General features: G+C 31.6%; 1 protein-coding gene across 2 annotated transcripts; it reads left to right on the forward strand.

Moving 5' to 3' along the window:
* The first annotated feature begins 1,131 nt into the window (after positions 1-1,131).
* On the forward strand, positions 1,132-15,104 carry ArfGAP3 (ADP-ribosylation factor GTPase activating protein 3). 2 transcript variants are annotated; one of them, XM_088243507.1, is made up of 10 exons: positions 1,132-1,267; positions 1,424-1,615; positions 2,549-2,680; positions 3,621-3,779; positions 8,164-8,325; positions 9,302-9,690; positions 11,043-11,224; positions 11,435-11,618; positions 12,240-12,301; positions 14,835-15,104. In XM_088243507.1, the coding sequence occupies exons 1-10, from the start codon at positions 1,160-1,162 to the stop codon at positions 14,984-14,986; spliced, it is 1,722 nt and encodes a 573-aa protein (XP_088099633.1). In that variant the 5' UTR covers positions 1,132-1,159; the 3' UTR covers positions 14,987-15,104. The 2 variants fall into 2 exon arrangements, with proteins under 2 accessions (XP_088099633.1, XP_088099644.1); XM_088243518.1 differs by having other exon boundaries at positions 3,621-3,674.
* Positions 15,105-23,070: the final 7,966 nt, after the last annotated feature.

The following is a 23,070-nucleotide window of genomic DNA, read 5'->3' on the forward strand; positions in this document are numbered from 1 at the left end:
AAATAAAATAAAATACACATTCAAAGAACTGTTTTTGCCATATTTAAGTTGTTTCAGCAAATCGCTGTCCCAGTTTTGTATGTTCAATAGACCATTTTTTAAAAAGAGTTAGAAATGCCAATATGTTCATTATCTTATTACGCGTTCTTGTAGTGAAAGAATTATTATTTTTTCAGTTAGTAAATAGTATTTGCAGCATTTTTCGAGTGCCAATCTCCACTCACTAATTTGACTTATTTTACTTTAAAAACAAATAAAATGTGTTTTGTGGAAAAGATCTATTGAACAAACAAGAATTAGGGTAGAGAAATATAATTGTTTTTGTCATAATTAACTAATTGCATACCTGAGAACAAAGTTTTTAACTCAAGGTAAACTTCGTAAACCGATAAGAGGTTTTTGAAGTGTGGCTTCACTGGAGAATGCTGAAAGTCTCGTGGACTGATTTCGAGACCACCGTGAAGGTGCGAGCCAGTGCCGAAAAAGAACTACTCTCCTCAATAAAACAGAGAAAACTCACATATCTGGGCCATATCATTCGCGGAAGCAAATATGCGCTTTTACAGCTAATCATGATGGGAAAGATCTAGAGAAAGCGTGGAGTTGGAAGGCGATAGATGTATTGGCTGAGAAACATCCGAGGCTGGACGGGAGTTCGCGGGGGTTGAGGCGCTGTTCCAGTAGGCACAAGACCGGAATGCCTACTCTAGAGTGATTGTCAATGTCGGGGGCCCGATATGACACAGAAAAAAAGTGACTTTAATATACATATGTGAATATATTTTTATTTTTTTTATTAATTAACGGACATTTTCATTGGCAATCATTTAAAAGAAAAAGATTAGTATTTGAGTTTATATTATTGAATATGCATCTTTGCATGAATAAATAAAAATCAGTCAATGAATTTACTAAAATATTAACATTTTCAGACCATTTCCTAAAATTCATAAATAACTTGTGCTAGGAAAATGAAAATCGAGTTGTGGTAAAAGGTCCGTTAGTCCACAATATTACCATATAATTCAAGTATCAAAATATCTTCATTCATTCAAATTCAATTATTCAGCAATAAAGGGTTTATTAAAAAATAGTTAACCTTTAGTTTTAGTGTAAGTCGGCCTTAATATACACGTAGTGGCAATACATGATATGACGTATGACATTAGCGACTAGTGACAACATGTCAAAAATGGCTGACTCTTGCCCAGCTAAGGGCGAGATTGAATCAATATTTACCAGATTACGAGCTGTCCCAGCGAATAAAGTAAGTCTTTTAGATCCACAATACGTCCAATTAGTGTTGATTCATGAAATTTTTATGGTACATTTTATAACCAGTTGGATTTAAACGAAATATTCATGTTTATGATGCATGGTTTTTGAACCTACAAATCATAAACTATTATTGTCTTTTTTAAAGGTATGCTTCGACTGCAGTGCGAAAAACCCTACATGGTCATCTGTAACCTATGGGGTGTTTATTTGCATAGATTGTTCGGCAGTACATCGAAGTCTTGGGGTACATTTAACATTCGTTCGCTCCACTCAACTTGACACCAATTGGACATGGTGTCAAATCAGGAATATGCAACTCGGGGGAAATGCAAATGCCGTAAGTTTAATGAAATAACAAAACAGTATACTCCGATTATTATTACTCCTGTTAAAGGGTGATAAGATCATGTTAGCCCAGTTTCAAGGTTCCACACAGGTAAGTAAGTGTCATTTCACAATAAAACAATATTTTTATTTATTTACATGTACAATCAGCTTTGCTGCCAATTACATGTACATAAATTATATTATATTAGGTCATTACAAAAACATGTTTTAAAAAAAAAGCACATTAGATTATTAACCCAATTCATAAACTATATTTAGGGTTACATTGTTCATAAACATATGTCTCTGATACACCCTACTTTTAAGGTCACCTAATTTAATAATTACGGGAGATATTGAAAAAAATCTACATAGATTAATTAGAAAAAACTTTTATTTGGAATTAAAACAAAAAAACAATTAAAAAAACTAATCAGAGCATTCTAGGCACACACTCACGGACATTGCACGCCGTACGCTGTGTATGAAAGACGTGTGTTTATGAATCTAGGGTTAAGGTCCAACATATCAATATAAACAATAGTAAACAAAGACGATTAAGTCACTAATACACATTATGATACATAGTTAGAGAGAAGGAGTTTAAAACTGGTAATCCCAGCATGGAAAAGATCCACCTCTCTCGGTTGGCTGTTCAACAGACCAATCATTCTCCCCACAGGCATCATCAACGGTAAATTTGTCCTGCATTCAGGAAGAACAAATGGTCTGTGTTGCCTAGCTCGTAAATAGTTCCTCGGTCACAGGTCGACAGGTCACAAACTCCAATCTGTGTATTCTCTTATATATATATATATATAGTTGGATAATTTATATAGCGCCATTTTTGTGAAAATCACCTCTTCTCAAAGAGGTTCTCGATCTGTGTCGAAATATCTTCAATGTATTTGAAGTTTTATTGATTTTGAATTATTTGTTGCAGGCCCAGTTCTTCCGCCAACACAATTTGGTCACAGATGACGCCCGCCAGAAGTACAGTTCAAGAGTTGCTCAACTTTACAAGGACAAGCTATCCTCCTTGTCTACCAATGCCATGAAGTTGTATGGCACACAGGTGATTGTTATAAAGGCCGTCATATCATGAAAGCATAATATGTTATAGCCCACAAGTGTCTTATCATAAAATGGCGCCATTGAGCACGCCTTATCATAAAATGCAATTGATCACCACCATCATATCTTGATATGCTGTTAATAATTGAGGACTACTTTATCAAAACTCGACATTCGCTTGAATCATATTTATTCAGGAGAGTGTTTTTTTGTGATTTGCGTCAAATCTCTAGAACATTGTTTCAAAAAATTACACCTTACAACTCAGCCTGAAGGTAATCTGAATAATAATTCAAAATTGTTTTTTTAAAGAATTTTCTTTTATATTTCACTAGCTGAACCCGGCCACGCTTCGCTGTGGCTTTGTCTGATATTAATTATTAGGGGAGTAAATAAAAATAGTCTTGCAACTATACATTTACCGACAAAACACAAACATACGGAACCTAAATTTTTATATGTATAGATGGTAGGGAAAATAACGTTTGGTAACTTTGGCTAAAATTGATAAAATGGCAACACTGTGTAGAACTGTCATTCAGTACTTGTTAACTATGACAAATTATGAGTCAATTTAAAACGCATGGATTGTTCCGTTTCCGTTGGAACTTCCGAATAAAAAGTATATAGAAACACTCTTCTGCTAAAATGAAACAATCTGTAAATTTTTTTAGTCAATCCATCGATTACTTGCCGAGATTTGCGGCCACAAACATACATATCCTAAATTTATTTATATATATAGATTAGCACCCAATATAAATTATTAAAATTAGGTATCAATATATTAATAATTAGATGTTTTGAAAAAACTATAAGACTTTAATATTTTGTGTTTTAGTGATTTTTTTTCAGGTAATTGATGCGTCTTGATACTAGCTTTAAATAAAAATAAAAAAAACAAATCTCGCTAAGAATGTTTTTTTTTCTCTTTATTTTAGGTATTCATAGACACCCACCAAGATCATCATAGTGTTAAGGAGGAGAAAAAAGAGGTAGATTTCTTCGAAGAGCACACTAATCAGCCAGAAATATGTGTGCCTTTTGAAACTAACCAATCACTTGTAAGGAATACTAATAACATCACTAGTGTTCAACAGGTAAGTACCCCCGGGTTGTTTGTGTTCCTTTTATTTAAAAAAAAAACCTTCTTTTTGTTCTTTATTTGAAACAAAGAGTTGTGTTCAGTTATTCGGTGTGTACGTTCTAGTGATCAAATACTTCAAAGTATGTTTTTAAATATATCCACTTAATTATTAAAAATATATCTGTTAGAGATCTTATTTCCCTTTTCATAGAAAATGTGCTTTACATAAATTGATATTCTTGAATAAATGCATATAATTGTGTTTTACATAAAAATTATGTAGCACCTACTAACGAAGTAATTATTCATTTATTTATATGCCATACTGTATATGAATGTTATGAATATTATTATTTATAATTAATTATAGAAGTTTTAGTATGTCCAGAATTGGCGAATCGCCAATTCATTCATCTTTTCTTCAATTTCTAATCTGTTGAAATTGTGAAACAATAACAAACGCAATTATTGTTTTTACTTTCATAAAAATAGAAAGAAAATGATATTTGCCTCGACAATTTCACTGTTAAAAATTTTAGAATATTAAAATATTTTGAAAATTAACATATGTACATAATTACATACTTCTAAATTATAATGGCAAAATATTAGTTAGCATGCTAGTGTAAAGCCGGTTCAATTATTTACATCACCTAGTTCTTGAACACAGCCCTTAACATGTTTTTTTTTAAACATGCAACATTAAAAAAAAAAAAAAAAAAACAGCCTGGCTAAAATAATCCACTTGCCTTTATCAAGTTACTCATTAATCCTTTCTCTTTTAAGTAGATTATTATTTCTTTTTAAACAAATTCACAACAGTTTCAAATTAAATGAAAAAAATACAATGTAAATATGTCTGATACGAAGTCTGGCCTTAAACATACCACCATTTAGAATGCTTTCAGAAATGTCACGTGGCACTTTTAAACTACATATGTATGCGTGACGAAAACAAATGAAGGTAGTAAAATATCACAAGTTATCACGGGCATTTTTGGACATAACTTGTATGCTAAAATTTATCAAATTATCTTTTCTAATTCTCATGTGTGTTGTTGGGATGTAAAAAAAAAAGATAGCAGGCATCTTGAATAAAATAATATGACAACCCTTAAATATTTTCTGTTTCAAACAACAATGAAATAATCTTTAATTCATATCGACGCTGGAAAGGAAAAAGTTACCAAGTGACATTTAGCACCTTTACAGAAGAGCCAATAAAAGATTATTTTTTTTATTAATAAAAAAATCTCACACATATCATTTTGGCACGATACCTACATAATTTAAATAAAAAATTAAAATATGAGGTTCTTAATTAATTTTTAAAAATGTGTTACACAGCATGTAAAGTGGCCACTTAAACCAGCCAATGACAGGTCATAAGCCATGTAAATGTCTAGACTTTCATAATACTTTTTCAAAAATGTTTTCCCAAAAATGTTGCAAAAAATTAAAGACATTTTTATTTCTTTATATCGAATTGTTGAAAGTAACACAATATTTACGAAATATGAGATTCGGTTAACATGGGGACAAATTGTCTATTTATTATACATCAGTGATCGATATCATAAATTATTTTAATAATTTTTTATTAATTTTACCCTTTTATTTTCACATAATTTAATGTTTTCAAATAGTCATATTGTATTTTCTAGAAAAATATAACCGTTTTAATTCAACTGTTTTAAAATGGATTCATTTTATTTAATACATTTTCAATGAAACCTGATGACCACAGTAAACTATTTTTAAAGGACCTCATTGTGAAACCTAAAATTTCTGTATCCGGATTTTTGTGTGTTAAAAATCTTGTAGTTTTGTTGTGTTTTTTTTATGTTTATCCTTGTATTTTTTACAAATTTGTATTTACCAAAAATATTATATTTGATATATGTAAATTTATGTGGATTTTTTTGTGTGCATTTTTTTGCAGCGTTTGAATATTTTTCAACAATTACCTGTCAGCATTTTTACGGGAAATATTTATGACCTTTGGAATTTATGTACACTGTAAGAATTTACCAATTTCGTAGTGAAATATTATGAAGTTTACAAATCTTGTAGTAAATATTCTTCATATAAAGAAAAATGTTTAAAAAATTGCTAAAGACTCTCAGAATAACATCCAAAATAAATGCTATTAGAATTTCGTAATGAGTTTTAACAGCACTGTGTATTACGAGCGATATTACAAAATAATGCAGTATTTAATATTAATTTACTAAAAATTTGCTGTTTTTATTCAACATCATCATTTCAAAAAAACATCAAATACCGTCCGTACTCAGAGTAATAATTCACTAGAGAGACCTTTTAGCTCTATTGCATAAAACGTTCCAAATTTTTGGTTTGGTTTTAGTTTGGTTTTTAGTTTAACAACAGTTTAATTAGTTTAACCATTCCTTTGTTAATTAGTTTTTAATAGTGGTACGTTTGTAGGCTTTGTAACTATTATCTTAAATAGTTGCATGCTCATAGAAAAAATGTTCCTGCCTTGATACAGGTGCTCTAAGAAAGGTGTTTAGTTAGAAAAACTAAATATCGTGATATTATTTTATTTTTTTAACATTTAATGATTTTTTTATTTATTTTTACACATAACTAAAATCCCACCAAACTACTTTTAAGAGTATTTAAAAAAAAATCAAAATGTTTTTCATTATAATATGTACAAGTTTATCATCTTGACACATTCTTTCATGGGAATTTGTGTGAATCAACCATTACATACAATGTTTTTAAGTTGTGGTGAAAGTATTTTATCATTGAATTTATGTGAGTTTCTATGTGCTATAATATCCGTGTACCTACTCATACATGTGCTAAACTCATTGTAAAAGCTTGTGGGTTTATTTGAGTGCAAATGACCTAATACGTAATTGACACACTCCTACCATATTCTGTATTTTATTTCATATTCTTATCAAAACAGTGAGTAATAAACTTTAGCATGTTTTGCAAACTTGCTATAAAATTTACTGATAATACTGCGTGTCAATAAAGTACCTTTAGTTTTCCAATAAAATACAAAATAAATTAGTTCAATTATTTCACAAAACATTTATATATTCCTTTAAAATAAATATTTGCACTCTTTGGATTGACCCAAATATTTTCATTTTATAACCATTTTTGATAAGTCATAAATTAGAAAAAATATATTTAAAGTTGCAGTAGAGCAGTATTCAGAGCTCTGAACTCCAATCCGTGCATAAATGGCTGTATCTCGTACATTTTTGACTCAATATATTTAGATCCTCGATAACAATGGCAGTCTCCTTTACGTTATAGAACAAAAACCAAAAAACAAACCGAAACCATCTATAATTTAAAAATAAGTCAACAATACACAGAGTAATTTCTAGCAAAAATTTTAATTTAAAATAATAAATAAGGGAAAGAGATGGCTATGTATAATATGTAACTTTTTTTAGTCATATTGAGTTATATATATATCACAGGATTCATCTCAATGAGATTTATAATCTTAAAAAATATGGTATGTCTTTGTTTAGTGGGGTTAGAGAATATTAGCCGTGTCACTTTATAATTATGAATATTTTTCTATTCCCAAAGATGACAAATGGAGATATGTCACTTAACAACAAATATGACACAACAATTGACGTGAAATACCATCTTAAGAAATAGACTAATAGTTGACAATTTATGAAAAATACGTCTAACACATCTTGTTTTGCCTTAGTTCTAGGTGGCAAAATATGATATGTCAAACATATCTTGTCTTGTCAACCATTACTTTATTTCTAAAGATGGTATGTCATGTCTGTTGAAAGATGGCTAAATATGGTATATTAAACATATCTTGTTTTACCGACTTTGTTTCAGATGCCAAATAACGATATGTCAGCGAAGTCTGGAAAAAATATTGAAATTTTTTTAACACACTGGTTGTAAAATCTTGTAGAAGCAAATGTTCAATGCATCTACTGACATTCGAATTAGGCTTGTAAACTATAATACTGATTTTTCAGAGCCCATCAAACTTTCAGATTGCTCTCTTTTAAAATTTATAAAAAGTTAAATGTTACATTAGCCATCTTTCCACTGAAATTATCCTTGAAGTCTGGGAAAAGCTATAAAAAAACATTTATTGCATATTTTATTTTATTTTTATTACTCAATATGAAAAAATGTGGAGAATACTGTCTTTGTTATAACACGCCTCATATGTATTCATTATGTTTGAATTAGTTTATATGGCTTCTATCGAGCCAAAACACTTTCCTTCGGGTAGTGATTTGAGTCTCTAATGCGTACTATTTAAATGACACATTCCCGGTACTTTTTTGACCAACTAGTATTTTAAAATCATCTCAAAGATGCTGGTTCTTTTCATTTTGTTAATATTTTTCCCTTTTATTCAGAATATGACAGCAGTTTCCAAAATGGCCGCTGAAAGCAATAATCAAAATGGTGCCTCTGCTCTCGGCCCTAAAGTCGACCAGCTAACGGATTCTTCTCTAATCGCTGATGAAAATAGAAAACCTTCTATTGGAGTGCGGCGTGTACAACCCAAAAAAGCTGGCGTATGTTATTTTAATATATTTTATTATTTTGTCATGCCCTACGTAAAGTCCTCAAACTGCATTTTTGACGATTTTGAGATAATTCAACTCTGTTATTGTACGATCCTTATCTATTTAAGTAGTACATATTAGCAAATAAATACATAAAAATGTTAACACATAATTTTAAGATGTATACAATTTAGATAAAAAGATTAATTAATAAAAAAATATGATGATAAAGATTAGAAGCTCTCTCCTACAAAGTAATAGATTTGCAGAAAGAGCAATTTGCTTAGGGCATGTCGATTTTCTCAGCAGATAAATGTTTAAGTAATTAAAGAAGAATGAATGCAATTCTGTGCCCAAGCGGATGAAGAATTACAGCTTTGTGTGTGAAATAAAACCAGAACCCTTGACGAGTGTTTGTGACCCGATGGTTACTCTCATATAAAAATCCTAAATAAAGAAATCAAGTAGAGATAATTCTGCCTCGTAGTGTAGTGGTTGGCGTGTTCACCTACCACACTTGAGGTCTCCGGTTCAATTCCTGGAAATATTTATTTTAAAGGTGGTTCCCTGCAATATTTCGCTATTCCTTTACTGGCGCCAGAAATGTAAGACCGATCATCTTACCTTTATGTGCTGATCTGACTGATCATCTTATCTTTAATGCTCTGCATCGCCGGGTTCAAAAAGGGAAATGACGATGAAATAAATGCACTTTTCTATTTAAAAAAATATATAAAAATGGTTTTGATAGACCTATTAATTTATTTGTTTCTGTTATTTACACAAGGTATACATGACATTGTTTTTATATTTATTTACCGACTTACTAGAATTAAAATCCATGTCAAGTCAGAATCTACACATGAGTTTTTTTGTGATTGTAACACATTAACTTCTCAAACAATAAAAATTGTTAGTGAACAATGCACAATTTGATTATTATCAATTTGTTTTGGGTGCCTATTTTTTTTTTTTTAAATTACAGCTCGGCGCTAAGAAAGGTGGTTTCGGAGCCACAAAAGTAAAGGCAAACTTCGACGAAATAGAGCAGGCGGCATTGGCCGACAAGCTTCGGGTGGAAAGCGCGGAGAAGACGCACACCGTATCCAAAGTGGACGAGGAGGCCGCCGTGGCATCCATGCGACTGGCCTACCAGCAGCTGACCACCGGGGAGCAGAGGAAGGGCAAGGAGATGGAGAGGCTCGGCATGGCCATAACCTCGTCCAAGAACGCCAAGGGCAGCGGCATCTCGCACTCCGCCCTGGGAGACATGCAGGTCATACACCAAGACTCGCCGGAACCGCAGAAGCCCAAGAGTAGTTTCGATGACTACGACGAGTTTTCTAACTATTCCTCTGGATTTACAATGTACAAGTAAGGAGATTATTTTTTTCATTGTGTAGTCTCAATGGGTTCTAAAATGGACTAGATTGTTTGGGAAAAGTTAAAGTGCGCCAACAGCTAACTTTCGGTAAAATAACCTGCTCACTTAAAATTAATAATTATTATATGTATCATGTCGGGGTGTCACCACTTTGGAGATAGGTGAGGTTCGGAAAAATATGAACGCATGTTTTTAGTAGCGTGTTCCTTTATTGACTCTATGCGACTCGTTCTCTTTGACAACAGCAGTTATGCGTGTACATAAGTGTAAGTATGGTAAGAGGTATGCATTGTCCGCAATATCTGAATATAGTCAATTTAAAAAATAATGTACCATGTTAAAATATTTATTGTACAATGCCCTCGAGGTGATACATAGTTTATTAAAAATATATGTTACACAAATATTGCATTTTGGAGGCCATTTTCAACAAGTTGTGACACACTCACTATTGTAAAAGTGTAATCAAGTTGTATTAGAGTGGTAAATTAATTGTCAAACTCCTCTGAAAAATGTATCTGTCTCCGGATGAACCGGGATAGACGGGTGGGGAAAAAATGAAGATCCTAGATGAGTATTTTTGACTCTTATCAAAAACACTAAACCAGGATATTGCTACTATTTTAGACACCAAACTGTATTCTTCATTCACAAAAAAACATTAGATTCCTGGTGAGATCACAAAAACAAGTGTGAATTTTCTCAAATCATATTTGAAATATTAAATAACCCAAAAATAAAAGAAAAATATTTGACTTTTAAAAAAAATGCATTTCCGTATTTTTTTTTTTAAATAATGCAAATATTAAAATGTATTTTTTGACTTATTTTAGAATAGAGTAACTTTTTAAAAAATACATTAAACTTTCTTTTACAAAACAACTTATTGTCGACGGCAATCCGTCACTGCATAACTCAAATTTGACCACTTTATAGGACAGAAATTAAAACATTTTTTTTTATCTGTGTTCAGTAAAATGTACATAGATCAATAGTAAGAAAAAAATTCATAATTTTACTGAACATGCATAAAAAAAGATGTTTTAATCTCTCCTCTAAAGTGGTCGAATTTGAGTTACTCGGAGATGTGAGCTCAAACATGTAGAGCTGTGATAATTGCATGAATAGTTTAGCCATGTAGCTACCGGGAATTCAGTGCTATCTTTAATGATTGGGAAAAGGTGGGTTCAACCACTTTTAGTTTATAAAATGCAGAGTAAGGAACCCCTTCCAATAATTTATATATTTTTGGGTTACTTCACTTCTGCGCTGACTGCCTCAAATGTAAGTCAATATGCCAGTCTTTCAATGGTGTTTGATTTTTGACTTATTTCCGTTTTAGTGAACCATCAAACAAAGGATTGGATTCCTTGTATTTTGACAATGCCAGTTCCAGAGAACGTGGTAGCAATACCACAAGCAGCTCTTCCGGCACTTGGGAGATTATAGAAACGGAATCATCACAACCAGTTAGAGGAATGTTTGACAGTGAACCTTCTACTCCTAAACTTTCCAAAGGCTACGGTAAGTCCACAAACTCATTGTTCAAAAGTATTCAAGTTTGTTGGTGAAAATTCTCTGGAAATTATTGTAATTTTTTGTGGTATGTATTTAAACTCATTAAAATAACATTATAATAGAAATCTTGTATTGCTCAATCCTTTAGACAAAAATAACCTAACCTAAATATTATGCCTATATGTATGTATCTAAATTTTATTTCCCATTCCACAGGAGCCAGTTCTACCAATTCATCATATGGCAGCGGAAACCGCTCTTCCCGCCTGACCTCTGCCAACGACACCACTAATGACGACTCAGCGGTAAAGAAGTTCGGCGGAGCGAAGGCAATCAGTTCTGACCAGTTCTTCGGAGATGATTCCTCCAATAAGTTCGAAAGGGACGCTAATCTCAATAGGTGACAGATAAAAAGATAAATTTAAAGAAAGAAAATGTACTAAAAAGTATAACGACGAGCCACAAAGTTAGCGCTACAAATATCCAAAATATTTTACCATAATGTTAATGCTTAACGGCAGCCAGTTGCCAACACTGAGGTATTCCAATTGGGCCGTGTCGGCCACCGGTGGCTGACACCCTCATCTCCTAAAAAATTTCCTCAAAAATACCTCAAAACAAATTAAATATTTTTTTTCGATCTAATATTTAATTAAAAACCTAAAAACATTTTACGAAAATCCTATTCGCGATCAATGTGTTAAAATATGAATGATATAATTAATACATTTAATGTAAAAATCAAACACTGATTTGAGTCTACTGAAAACTTTATTTTATTTTTACATTATAAAAACAAAAAATTCTGTGATAATTGTTTCGCCTTGTTAGGACATTTTCAAAATTTCAAACATTAGTTGAAACAATTGTCGCAGAATTTTTTGTTTTTATATTGTAAAAATGAAATGAAATGTTCAGTAGACTTAAATCAGTGTTTGATTTTTATATTAAAAGTATAAATACGGAGTTCTACAAAATTAACACCAAATCAATAAATAATATTATTAATGATTTGTTTCAGATTCCAAGGCAGTACCAGTATATCTTCATCAGATTATTTCGGCACCAACGATAAACAGCAAAGTAAGTTTCATTTTACATTGGAGATGGGTGTGCATAACATCGGGAGTGTGGTGAGGTTTTCGAAAGGAAGCAGTCACTGGGTACATAGATGTGCCCACTACTAACACAAGCCATTTAAAATTAAGTACTTAAAAGAAAAAAAAGATAATTCTGGCTGTAATATTTAATTTATAACAACATCTTATTTACGTTTTTATGACCTTCAGACCTGCCTTTTTTGTTTTCGGTATATTTATTGTAGTTACTAAAAAGATTTATTAACGTATAATAGCTGATTTTATTATTAAAAAAAAAAATATTGTTTAGATGTCAAATTTTTACGGAAGCATCGGTTCCATCCAATCTATGGACGGACTATGTACGCGTAACATCTATTGCTAGTGAAAAAAGGGAGGATTAAAAAGGAATATAAAATACTAAAGTTGTGGCTAGTGTTATAATGAGGAAATATGTCTCTTGTATTTCTACTAATTCACTTGCCTATAACAAGTACAGCACAAGGTCACCTGGCACCCAATCTAATGGTGGACAGGTATTACCCAGTGTTGGCACAACTTGACTAATTATTATGTATATAGATATCAGGGGCGAACCGTGTTTAGAAGTGATTATACGCAGCTTACCATTATATTTGACTACCCATAATAATGTTTTACGGTAACTTTAGTTACAGAAAAACAAACAAATAATTACTTTTTTAATAAATCTTGTATTTTTCTCCAAATATAAATATTAATAAAGCGCGCCCAGCGCCAGCAATGATTCAAGGAACTAGCCGATTACTACAGCTTATTTCTTCATACAAATAAGTGTATTATATTTTGAACATGTTAAACCCAATGGCGGGATTTTTCTCCTAAAGTAAACTTTCAGATTACACAAATTCTTTGAAGATTCTCAATTTGGAAAACAGTATTTCAAACACTTTTTCTTAAGGACTATTTTTCTTTTAGGTGATACTTTTGACATATGACTCACAACACATGTGGCGCTCGACGTGGCCGTTTTTGGCATTATTCATTTCTAGAACAAATCGGCCAGTTGACATTTCAATTGTAATGAGAATACCTAATACTGACTGAATTCATTGTTTTATTTTTTATGAACTTTTATATACCTAAGTTAAGTTAAGCTAAGTATGTGTTAAATTAATGGATAATATAGCTACACAATATAATATATCACAAAGTAACGTCTTTTGAGTTGATTTCATAAATGAGAGTTGTTGTATCACACAGAACCACAGAAAAAATAGCAATTTATAGTTGGTATATATAACTTACATTATATTATATACCTACTATGAAGGTACCAATAAATGTTTTTTTTATATAGCTTACCTGCAAATAAAATCAACGTTTGCCACTGATAGATATAGATACCGTAGTTAATAATTTCAAAACCATTTGTTTTTTGTTATTGTACTATATGAAATATGTTTTATTTATAATTAATTTAAGAGTCCTCCTCACTAGAGAAAACTGTTCTAAGGAGGACTGTACGTTTCAAAATTTTATTTACATATCCTATGAGGGAACAATCACATAAGTCAAAATGCTTTACTTTTCAGGAGGTTTTGTCTTTTGAGAATTTAGCATTGGGGAAATTAAATCTAACATTGAAAAAATATCATTTTTTTCTTCGTGCTTATAGGAATTGGATCATTGCTAACAATCAGGAATACATAGTCAGGTGGTATCTCTTCAATGTTACATTGTTTATGGCATAAATTAGAAAAGGTTCTTCTTCGAGAAAACTTTTTTTATAACCGATAATTAATAAATTTATTTTGTGCGATCAAGTACATTGATAATATCTGTACCTCAGAGGCAGACGGATGCAAATCCAGAATTCGATGATATGACATTTCGATTTTCGTATACAGTTTATAATCATGTCGATTGATTTTGAAGAAATGTAAGTCTCATAATGAAAATACCAATGTATTAAGATACTGAACATACAAATTGATATTCTGAATTATTAGAAATCGCTCAGAGAAAGTAGATTCTTAAGGTTATTGTTGAACATTTGATGTTTGGATTTGCATCCGTCTGCCTCTGAGGTACAGATATTATCCCTCATAACGTTATTTGACTTATGTGCTTTGGAACACGTGTGAACATAGTTGCATACTACAAAATGAACAAATAAAAAAAGTTGACTTATGTAATTTTTGTCCTGCCCATAGACATTTCATGTATCACTCATTTAAAAAAAAAGTCTTATATCCTAATTTCCTTCAACCAGATTTTGATTTCTCTTTTGAATATTGTTTGTTATCAGTAAACTTAATTTAATGGGTACCATATTAATCAACGTGGCAGAAAAATCATCTATAATGTTTCTATCAAGGTATACTTAACTAATTAGTAATTAGTTAAGTGTACCTAAAATAAGTGGCTGATATTTTATTATAACGAGTAACCATGCTTTTAATATAAATTTTAAAATTAGATTTCTTTATAGAAAAATAATTCTTGCACCTTTGACCAAATGTCATTACTTTTCATTGTTGTTTTTGTTTACAAAGGAAATAACCCCAGCGCCAGCAGACAGTTCGTGCCTCCAGATCTTGAAGACGTTAAGGAAAGTGTTAGACAAGGAGTCACCAAGGTGGCCGGAAAACTCTCATCTCTGACCAACGGCGTTCTATCCTCCATCCAGGACAGATACGGCTACTGATGAATGTTCTATAAACCCAAGCGATGCTAGCCCCCAAGCCAATTTGCTTCCACGTATGAATATTATAGAATTATAAATACAATGTCATAGACAATATTAGTGTTTATCAATTTATGAGTACTTGCATAGTTTGTTTTCAAACCCCCTATTATTTTTTAATTATTATTTAAAGGCTAAATGACTGATGGCCCTGTAACGTGAATTTCGCGTGAGAATTAAAGATTCTTTTTTTAAATGAAAAATGATAGTTTGTTCCAAAATAATGTAGATGAGACAAGTATTATGTAAAATTATTATGGTTCATCATCATTCCCTTTCCTCACCTAATGGTGTATAGGGCACTGCATTGGTACACCAATCGCAGCGTATCTTGATCATTTTGTTACATGAAGGTAAGATGATCAGCCTCACGCTTCAAGTGCCAGTCCAGGGGACTATGAAATATTTAAGTGTAACTTTTATAAATAAATGTTTCATGTCAACCATGTCGGGAATCGAACCTGAGACCTCTTGCATGGTAGGCAAAAGCGCTGACCACTATACCACGAGGCCGACATTAGGGTTATGTAGGATAAACACCAAAAACAGACATATTACAACAGAGGTGAAGAACATTTTAGAGAAGGTAATATAGAAGTCTAGGCATCTACAGGGCTTATGACCTGTCATTGGCTGGTTTAAGTGGCCACTTTACACACTGTATAAATAAAATTCAATTAGATGAATCTCACCCGCATAAATAAAGGTTTCAGCTCTTTAACTTCACAAACATCAACAGATGAAAGAATTAAAGGAATATAGATGTTCAAATAAGTGCAGAATGGTGAATGTTACACAGTGTGTAAAGTGGCCACTTAAACCAGCCAAAGACAGGTCATAAGGCCTGTTGATGCCTAGACTTCTATATTACCTTCTTCAAAATGTTCTTCATCTCTGTTGTAATATGTTAATGTTAACAGCTCCCCAGGGAGTTGAATCCAGTCCTTGTCTAAAAAAATTTGGACAAACTCAAAACATTGTTGACCAAAACAGATTAGAATCTAAATCTAAACTACAATTTGTAAAATAGTCCAAATTTGTGTGATATAAATCCGTTGATTTAATGAACGCTGTACACGAGGGCCTTTGATATATACGCCAAAATTTACGTCCGATATCCACGAGTGTCAGCTCATACAACCCAGCTTAAAACTCTGAAAAAGGTGGTATGTATAAACAGCTCTATTTCGGCTTTTGTGGGCACGTCAGTCATTGGCCTTTTTATTGTCGAAACTATATTCCCATTACTCTTTGCTCCCTGATAGTAAAAAATTGTCCAGGTGTAAAATAACTAGTATATCTCTTAAATGAGAATGCATTTGATGTTACTTATCCCTTTCGGTACATATTTGGTCATTTTTGAGTAGTTTTAGCCTTTTTCAAGAAATAAGTTCCAAAAATGACTCCTGGGGATCAGATTTGCGAGCTGTCATCCATTTGGTTGTGTAAAATTACTACTTTTACAAATCTCAGTATTGTAATTATGATAGCATGTACCTTTTTTTCAAATATTTTTGTGGTTTGATTATAATGCGGGTTTTTGATTTATTTTTGTAAATATATCGTATTGGAAAAACAACAACTTTAAACATTGCAATTCCTTCATGGTGCGAATTTGTACCACTTCTTTTTATGTAACGAGTTTTTAGAAAAAAACAAGAAATATATATAATAGTTTTCAAGCTAGAAATAATATGATTCAAAAAGAAAAAGTTCAAAAACTCTACTAAATCTATGTTCAGGGAACAAAGTGTTAATATTGAAAGTTAGGAAAAAACATTATAATCCACCCTAGAGAGAATAGTCTAAATTATTTATTAAAAAAACTTGTTATTTAGGAGTCCTTTATAATAATAGGCCTCTTTACGATGATTCAAATCACATACATTGAAAATTGACCAAAAATATTTTTTTCAATGCAATTCATCATTCTCCTATAGCTACAGACCCAAAGGTGGATAGGGTACTGAATTAGAACAGGCAAAATTATCAGTCTAGAAATATTGCACTCAATTAGGAATCAAATCTGAAACCTCTTGCCTGGTAGGCTAAAGACCTATCCACTAGACTGTGAGGCGGATATTTATTTGTGGACGAAGTAGTTTCTCATATTCCACATTTGCGGCGGCCATATCTCTTAGAGAGAGCTGCGTGTATTAAGTCTCAATCAGGGGTACACTTGCAAAATATGCAGTGCTGAAATGCTTTTTTTTTCTTATTTTTTTTTAGATATTAATGTAGTAAAATATTGGGGTTTAGCCGGCCAGCCTAGGCGTGAAACTTACTTATGTTTCTTTCATCTTTTAACATTGTAAATAGTGGCTGGAATTGCCATTTTCTGGCTGGTGTTAGGGTTTAGAAACAAGAAAAAACATTGAAGGAGACAAACTAATGCTATTATAGTAAGGTAATTCTAATCTGTGGTTCGTGTAGTGCCAATCACGGGGAGGCTTGGATACTTTTCAGCACTCGATTAGTGCTGTAAATCTGTCATAACTTTCATCCAGTGTGCTTGATAACGGTTACAGTTATTATTTTTCAAATCATCACCATCATTCCCTTTCCGCACCTAATGGTGCATAGGGCACTGTATTGGTACACCAATCGCAGCGTATCTTGATCATTTTTGTCACATAAAGGTAAGATTATCAGTCTCACGCTTCAGGTACCAGCCCAGGGACTATGAAATATTCTGGTGTGAAAACACCCTTTTAAATAAATATTTCCTATAAACCGTGTCGGGAATCCAACCCGAGACCTCTTGCATGGATGGTAGGCAAATGCGCTAACCATTACACCACGAGGCTGACGATATTAAAATATTTTATTAAATTCAAAGTAAGCACACCAAGCAATTAAAACCCCTTACATGGTTTCACCCTTGGAAAAAAATTATGTATAATTTTTTATCTTAAAACAAGTGCCGGAACGGTGTTCCAGTGCGTTCCGGCACCAGTGCACCCCTGGTCTCAATAGACTATTTAAATTATCTTCGCTATATATGTATGTAATATCATGTCAAAGTACAAAAGCATTCATAATTTTCAAATTCTGATTCCACTGTTTTGTCTTTGAAAAATCATCTTATTTTTTTATCACGAGGAATGTGTTATCACATTTCGCATTTGACTCCTCTAATCCCAGCACATTTTTCTTAGAATATGCAAAAACCCAAGCAATTTGTATAAAAAACAGCTTATATTTTATTCATCAAAGTCAATAATTACTGAATTTTGAAGTTAGAATATTAAGCACAGTTGATTTCGACTAGTTGAAAATGGCTTCAAAATTGAAATTTTTGGGTAGATCATAAAAATGCAAATACATACTACTTATCAATAAAAAGAAAAACCTAAAATTGTTACAATTAAAGTTATTCAACATAAAAACTTAAAAGGATGATCATGATACAAAATATGATAAGAAAAATTCAATTTATGTTTTGTAATTTAAAAATTAAACTAAAACAAAAGCGGGGTTTGAAACTATGTACATATAAAATTTAATAAACGAATTCTATGTATGTATATTTATCTAGAGTTAACCAAATTAAAGGATGCATTCAACTCGACTGTACTGTGCATATAAAGTTTTAAAACGCCATACCAGAATTAGTTACTTAACAGAAAGGTCAAATGCTTTCCTGGGGGACGATTACAAACGCTATATTTGTATATAATGAGGTGTTGCTGTTGCGAATTCCCCGAATTATTAACCCTAGATGGTGCTGACTTCTCTGTCCAACTTGGCTCCGCATTTCTCCTGGTCTGAAGCATTTGTATGTAAGTCGATTTTGGTCCCGAATACGTTTACTGATGCTTTTTATTAGATTTTATTAGAAATATTTTTTTTGATATGATAATTAGTTTAAAAGATAGCCAGGTTTATAAAGGCGGAAGTTATATTTATTTTACGAAGGATGCGGACTTACCTTGGCATATGACAGTATGCTTCGAAGTGCCAGGCACCAACTCCAATAGCATAGAACAGTAACTCATCGTACGCCTATAAAATTATTAGGTGTATGATTACACATAATAAATTTATTTAGCAAAAGGGCGTATAATATTTTGGAAGCAAATAGACGTAAAGCATACATAAACCCCCATAGTTTTACATAAAATGCGACGCATACTATCTTATTTTCATATACAATCATATTGCATAAAATTTTATGGAAGCATAAGGGCGTAAAACTAACTTATGCTCTTTTTGTTTTTGTAATTTTGGTCTCATAAGGTCGTAACTATAATTACGTCATTTTTCAACAAATTCATAGAGGTGTAAAACAATTATAAATTTAAAAATATTTTTTATGCTACTAATAAGTAGTATTTCATAGACCCTTATTACTTTAAAATTGTGTTTAAAAAACCGTGATTTCCCTATTGTGTTGAATTATTTTTTTTAAATACTTGTACTTCAAAATACATATCTCGTCTTCTGCTTAATGTAACCGTTACAGCACCATTTGTAGAGGGATTTTTAGCTGTCTTTTAAGAGTTAAAAAGGCTTGTGTCTAACAAATTACCCATCTCAAAATGATTTAAAATACAAACAAAAAGCAATAAACTCAAAAAGTGGTCACTTGAACATGACTTTTGTCATTTCTAGTGTATAACGTGGAGTACAGGGGCCCTCAATAGTTATCAATGTCTATACCTTTTCCAACTGTCAAAAAATAAAGATACAGAGTCGACCGTTTGGGAGAATTTATCTTCAAATGTATCGTCATTGTGAAGATATAGCTTCCGAATCTTCGGATTGTAATCGCCCCCTGAATTTGGTTTCAAATTATAGAATTCATGGGAATTTAAAAAATCCTTTTGGCTTTTGTCACATGTTGTATTGTATATAAGACATCCAAATTGAAGGCTTTACTTATTTGGGAAATAATCTCGAGATTTTTATATTTTTTATGGTTTCTATTAAAAGTATTGTAAGAATTAATTAATTTTCAGTTAGGTTACTTTATTTAGTGCACATGTTGGCAGCTGCGTAAACTATCATAAGTTGAAAATGCCAACTTTTATAGACAATCGACTAAAACATTTAGATGTGTTAATTAGATATTAGAATGACATTAGAAAGTTATATTTATAATCAATACATAAATCGGATTGTGGTCCCATGGTTAGTGACGTGGACTCCTAGATCAGGCATCCGTGGTTCACACCTCGCTCTACCACTGCCCACGAGACCACAAACCTTTCAATCGTATCATCATAATAAATGTTGAAACGAAACAACTTTTGCAACTCGGCCGAATATTTATATTAATATGATAGAGCGCGATTTGTGACTCACGTTGTCTTATTTTGTAGATTTTTACGTCAACAAGTTACCCTCGCCTTTTTTTTGTCTCCAAAGTTTAGTAAATTTTTAGCCTAAATAACAAATTTAACTTGCAGTACTTTTCTTAGTAACCATTGAATTTTTGCGGAAAATCAAACATTTTCCATGATATTAAAAGAATTCTGGTTTATTACTTGTAATGATTATGTCATGATTTCTTTTTATTTTAATTTACATTATATTGTCTATGCAACCGTAATATGTAATTCTAAATTTTACAAGAGAGCAAAAAAACAAAATTATGTTGTGAACTTTATGTCATTCTTTTTCAGTTAGTGAATTAATAATATTTTAGACGTATAAGTTAATCGGAGAAAAAAAACTTATTATTTTTCTGGGTTTGACATTAAACAAAATGATGAGCATATGCGATGGCTGACAACATATTACGATCGCATGGACGATATCTAATTTTTAATGTTTATTTTAGAATGAATATATATATGAAGAATATTCACTCTATTTTTTAGACTTTTTCTCACTTTGTAGTATTTGAGATATTTTTAGTGAAATAATATTATTTTAAACACAGATCCTTTAAGGAAATGCATTCCTTTACCACTAGACACCATGTTTTGTAGAATATTTCACTCCGCAGCATTATTTATAAATAAAGCATATTTTTTTGTTCAATCTATAAAAACATATAATGGCAGATAAGTTTCAGTTTCCGATCACCTTTTGTATATTAAAAAACCATATCTCTATTTTGTCAAGGTGGCATTTATAATAAAAAATAAGTTTTTAAAAATGTGACAATTTTCTTTTATTCACTAAAACCCAACAGAAATATAACCAGAATCCTGAATGGGTGTTCTCAACTCACGGCGGCTACTATCAGGTAAAAGATCTTGAAAGGGGGAATCGAGTGGAGATAAGTATGCCTCGTCGTAAGTGTAAACCTTACCTTCATGTAATAGATATGTTGAATTTAGTTAACCAATGCAATTAAATGGTAATGATGAAATAAGCTAAAAACTTTCTGAATACATAGGTAAGATCCTATTAATTTGGACATAATATATCGAATATGTTTATGACGAAGCCTTTAAACTACAATTTTGGCCAAGGCTCTTTATTTTTATCTCACATACTTTTTTTTTTTTCTACCTTACTGTTGGTATATCTCAGTCCAAGTGCTCATCAATGTTTATTACGCTGATTAAAAGTCCTTAACCGTCACTTCTGTGGCTTGGATCTAGAAGGGCTGATATCAGATTTTGTATTTTTCTTGCCACCATTTTGTAGTGCCGATGTCAGTTAAAAAACTTGTATATTTAACTAAATATAAATAATTACTCTCCTGTAATATTACAATTTATGACATTTTAGCCATTTATGCCCTTATAGATGAAAACCACAGACTCATCCATTTATTATTGCATTAGTAATTACCGATAAGTGCGGCCATTATGATTGAGCTGCTGGTTGATTTATAAGTTTTAACACTTTTGCCGATAACTGCCAAAATCGTGTCTCATATAAGAAATGGTGGCTATAGCTGTCAGTCTCAAAACATTGTAGTAAAAAGACACCTATAATCTATGTGAAACTGAAGTATTGTATGGTAGAAGTATGTGTCCCTATAAAAAACAGTCTGCAACTTAACTGTCCCAGTATCTAAGAGAAATAAGACTTACTTCAAACCATCAACCACAGTCCAATCGGAAGTGCAATATTCCAAAAAATAAGAAAGTTATGTGTCCATATGAGTGGATCCTATGAGAAAAAAGTGTCCGGGAACGTGTTTTTAACCAATTATGTGGGTCTTATACACACACATTTTGGCTAAAGGATTTCACCGATAGGTGTTTGCGGTCTAATTACTTTTGCTAGAATATGTATAAGACCTATGTGATTGGTTATCTTCTAGAAATCAGCTTATAGAAATGTTTCCCAAGAAAAATTTGACGACAAGATTCGAGGTGTTGTAATCCAGCGTCCCTGTATCTATCTAAGTAACGCAAAAATCACCTTCGAACCTTCTTTATTTCGAGGTAGTGGTTTGATTCAGAAAATGAAACAGCTTTTTCCAAAATTGTGGTTTGAAGCCTTTGTCCTGAAAACATAATGTAAATAAGGGAAAATCATTGGGATGAGATAGATAGAAGCAATGTTATCTATTTATCAGAAAAAATAGCTAATTCTTTCAAAATTATTTATTTCTATCTTATTTGTTTATTATGTCCATAAAATAAAGTACTCTTTGTAGTTTGATGCAGACATCTTTAAAATCATAAATAAGAAATCAAATTACAAAATTTACTAAAACCAAATAAATTAAAAATACGTACAATCGAAATAATTTATTTTCACGGCAAATTTTTACTGAAGAAATTATTGATTAATATAAAAAACAAAATGTTAATTCAATTTATATTTTCAGCAGTTTAAAAAAAACAGATTTGCAAACAAATGCATTCTATGAAAACTGGCTATTTTTTACTTTGCTATAATACAATAATTTGGTCATTGGAGCCAGTTTCTAACCAATGAAAGCAACATAATATGCTACAATTATTTTTTCATACCATTAAAAATGTTGCGTCAGTTCATCGAGAAAAATATTTAAACCTACTGTAACAAAAATGGCCAAGTTACATTTTTGCAGAAGATTTGAAAATAAAAATATTATTTCACATGCATGTTTTAATAGAATAAAATCGATGTCCTAAAAAAATGACGAATTA

This window comes from Micrasema longulum, unplaced genomic scaffold (genome assembly GCF_059751315.1).
Source record: "Micrasema longulum isolate JH-2025_06_02 unplaced genomic scaffold, ASM5975131v1 h1tg000023l, whole genome shotgun sequence".
Lineage (NCBI taxonomy): Eukaryota > Metazoa > Arthropoda > Insecta > Trichoptera > Brachycentridae > Micrasema > Micrasema longulum.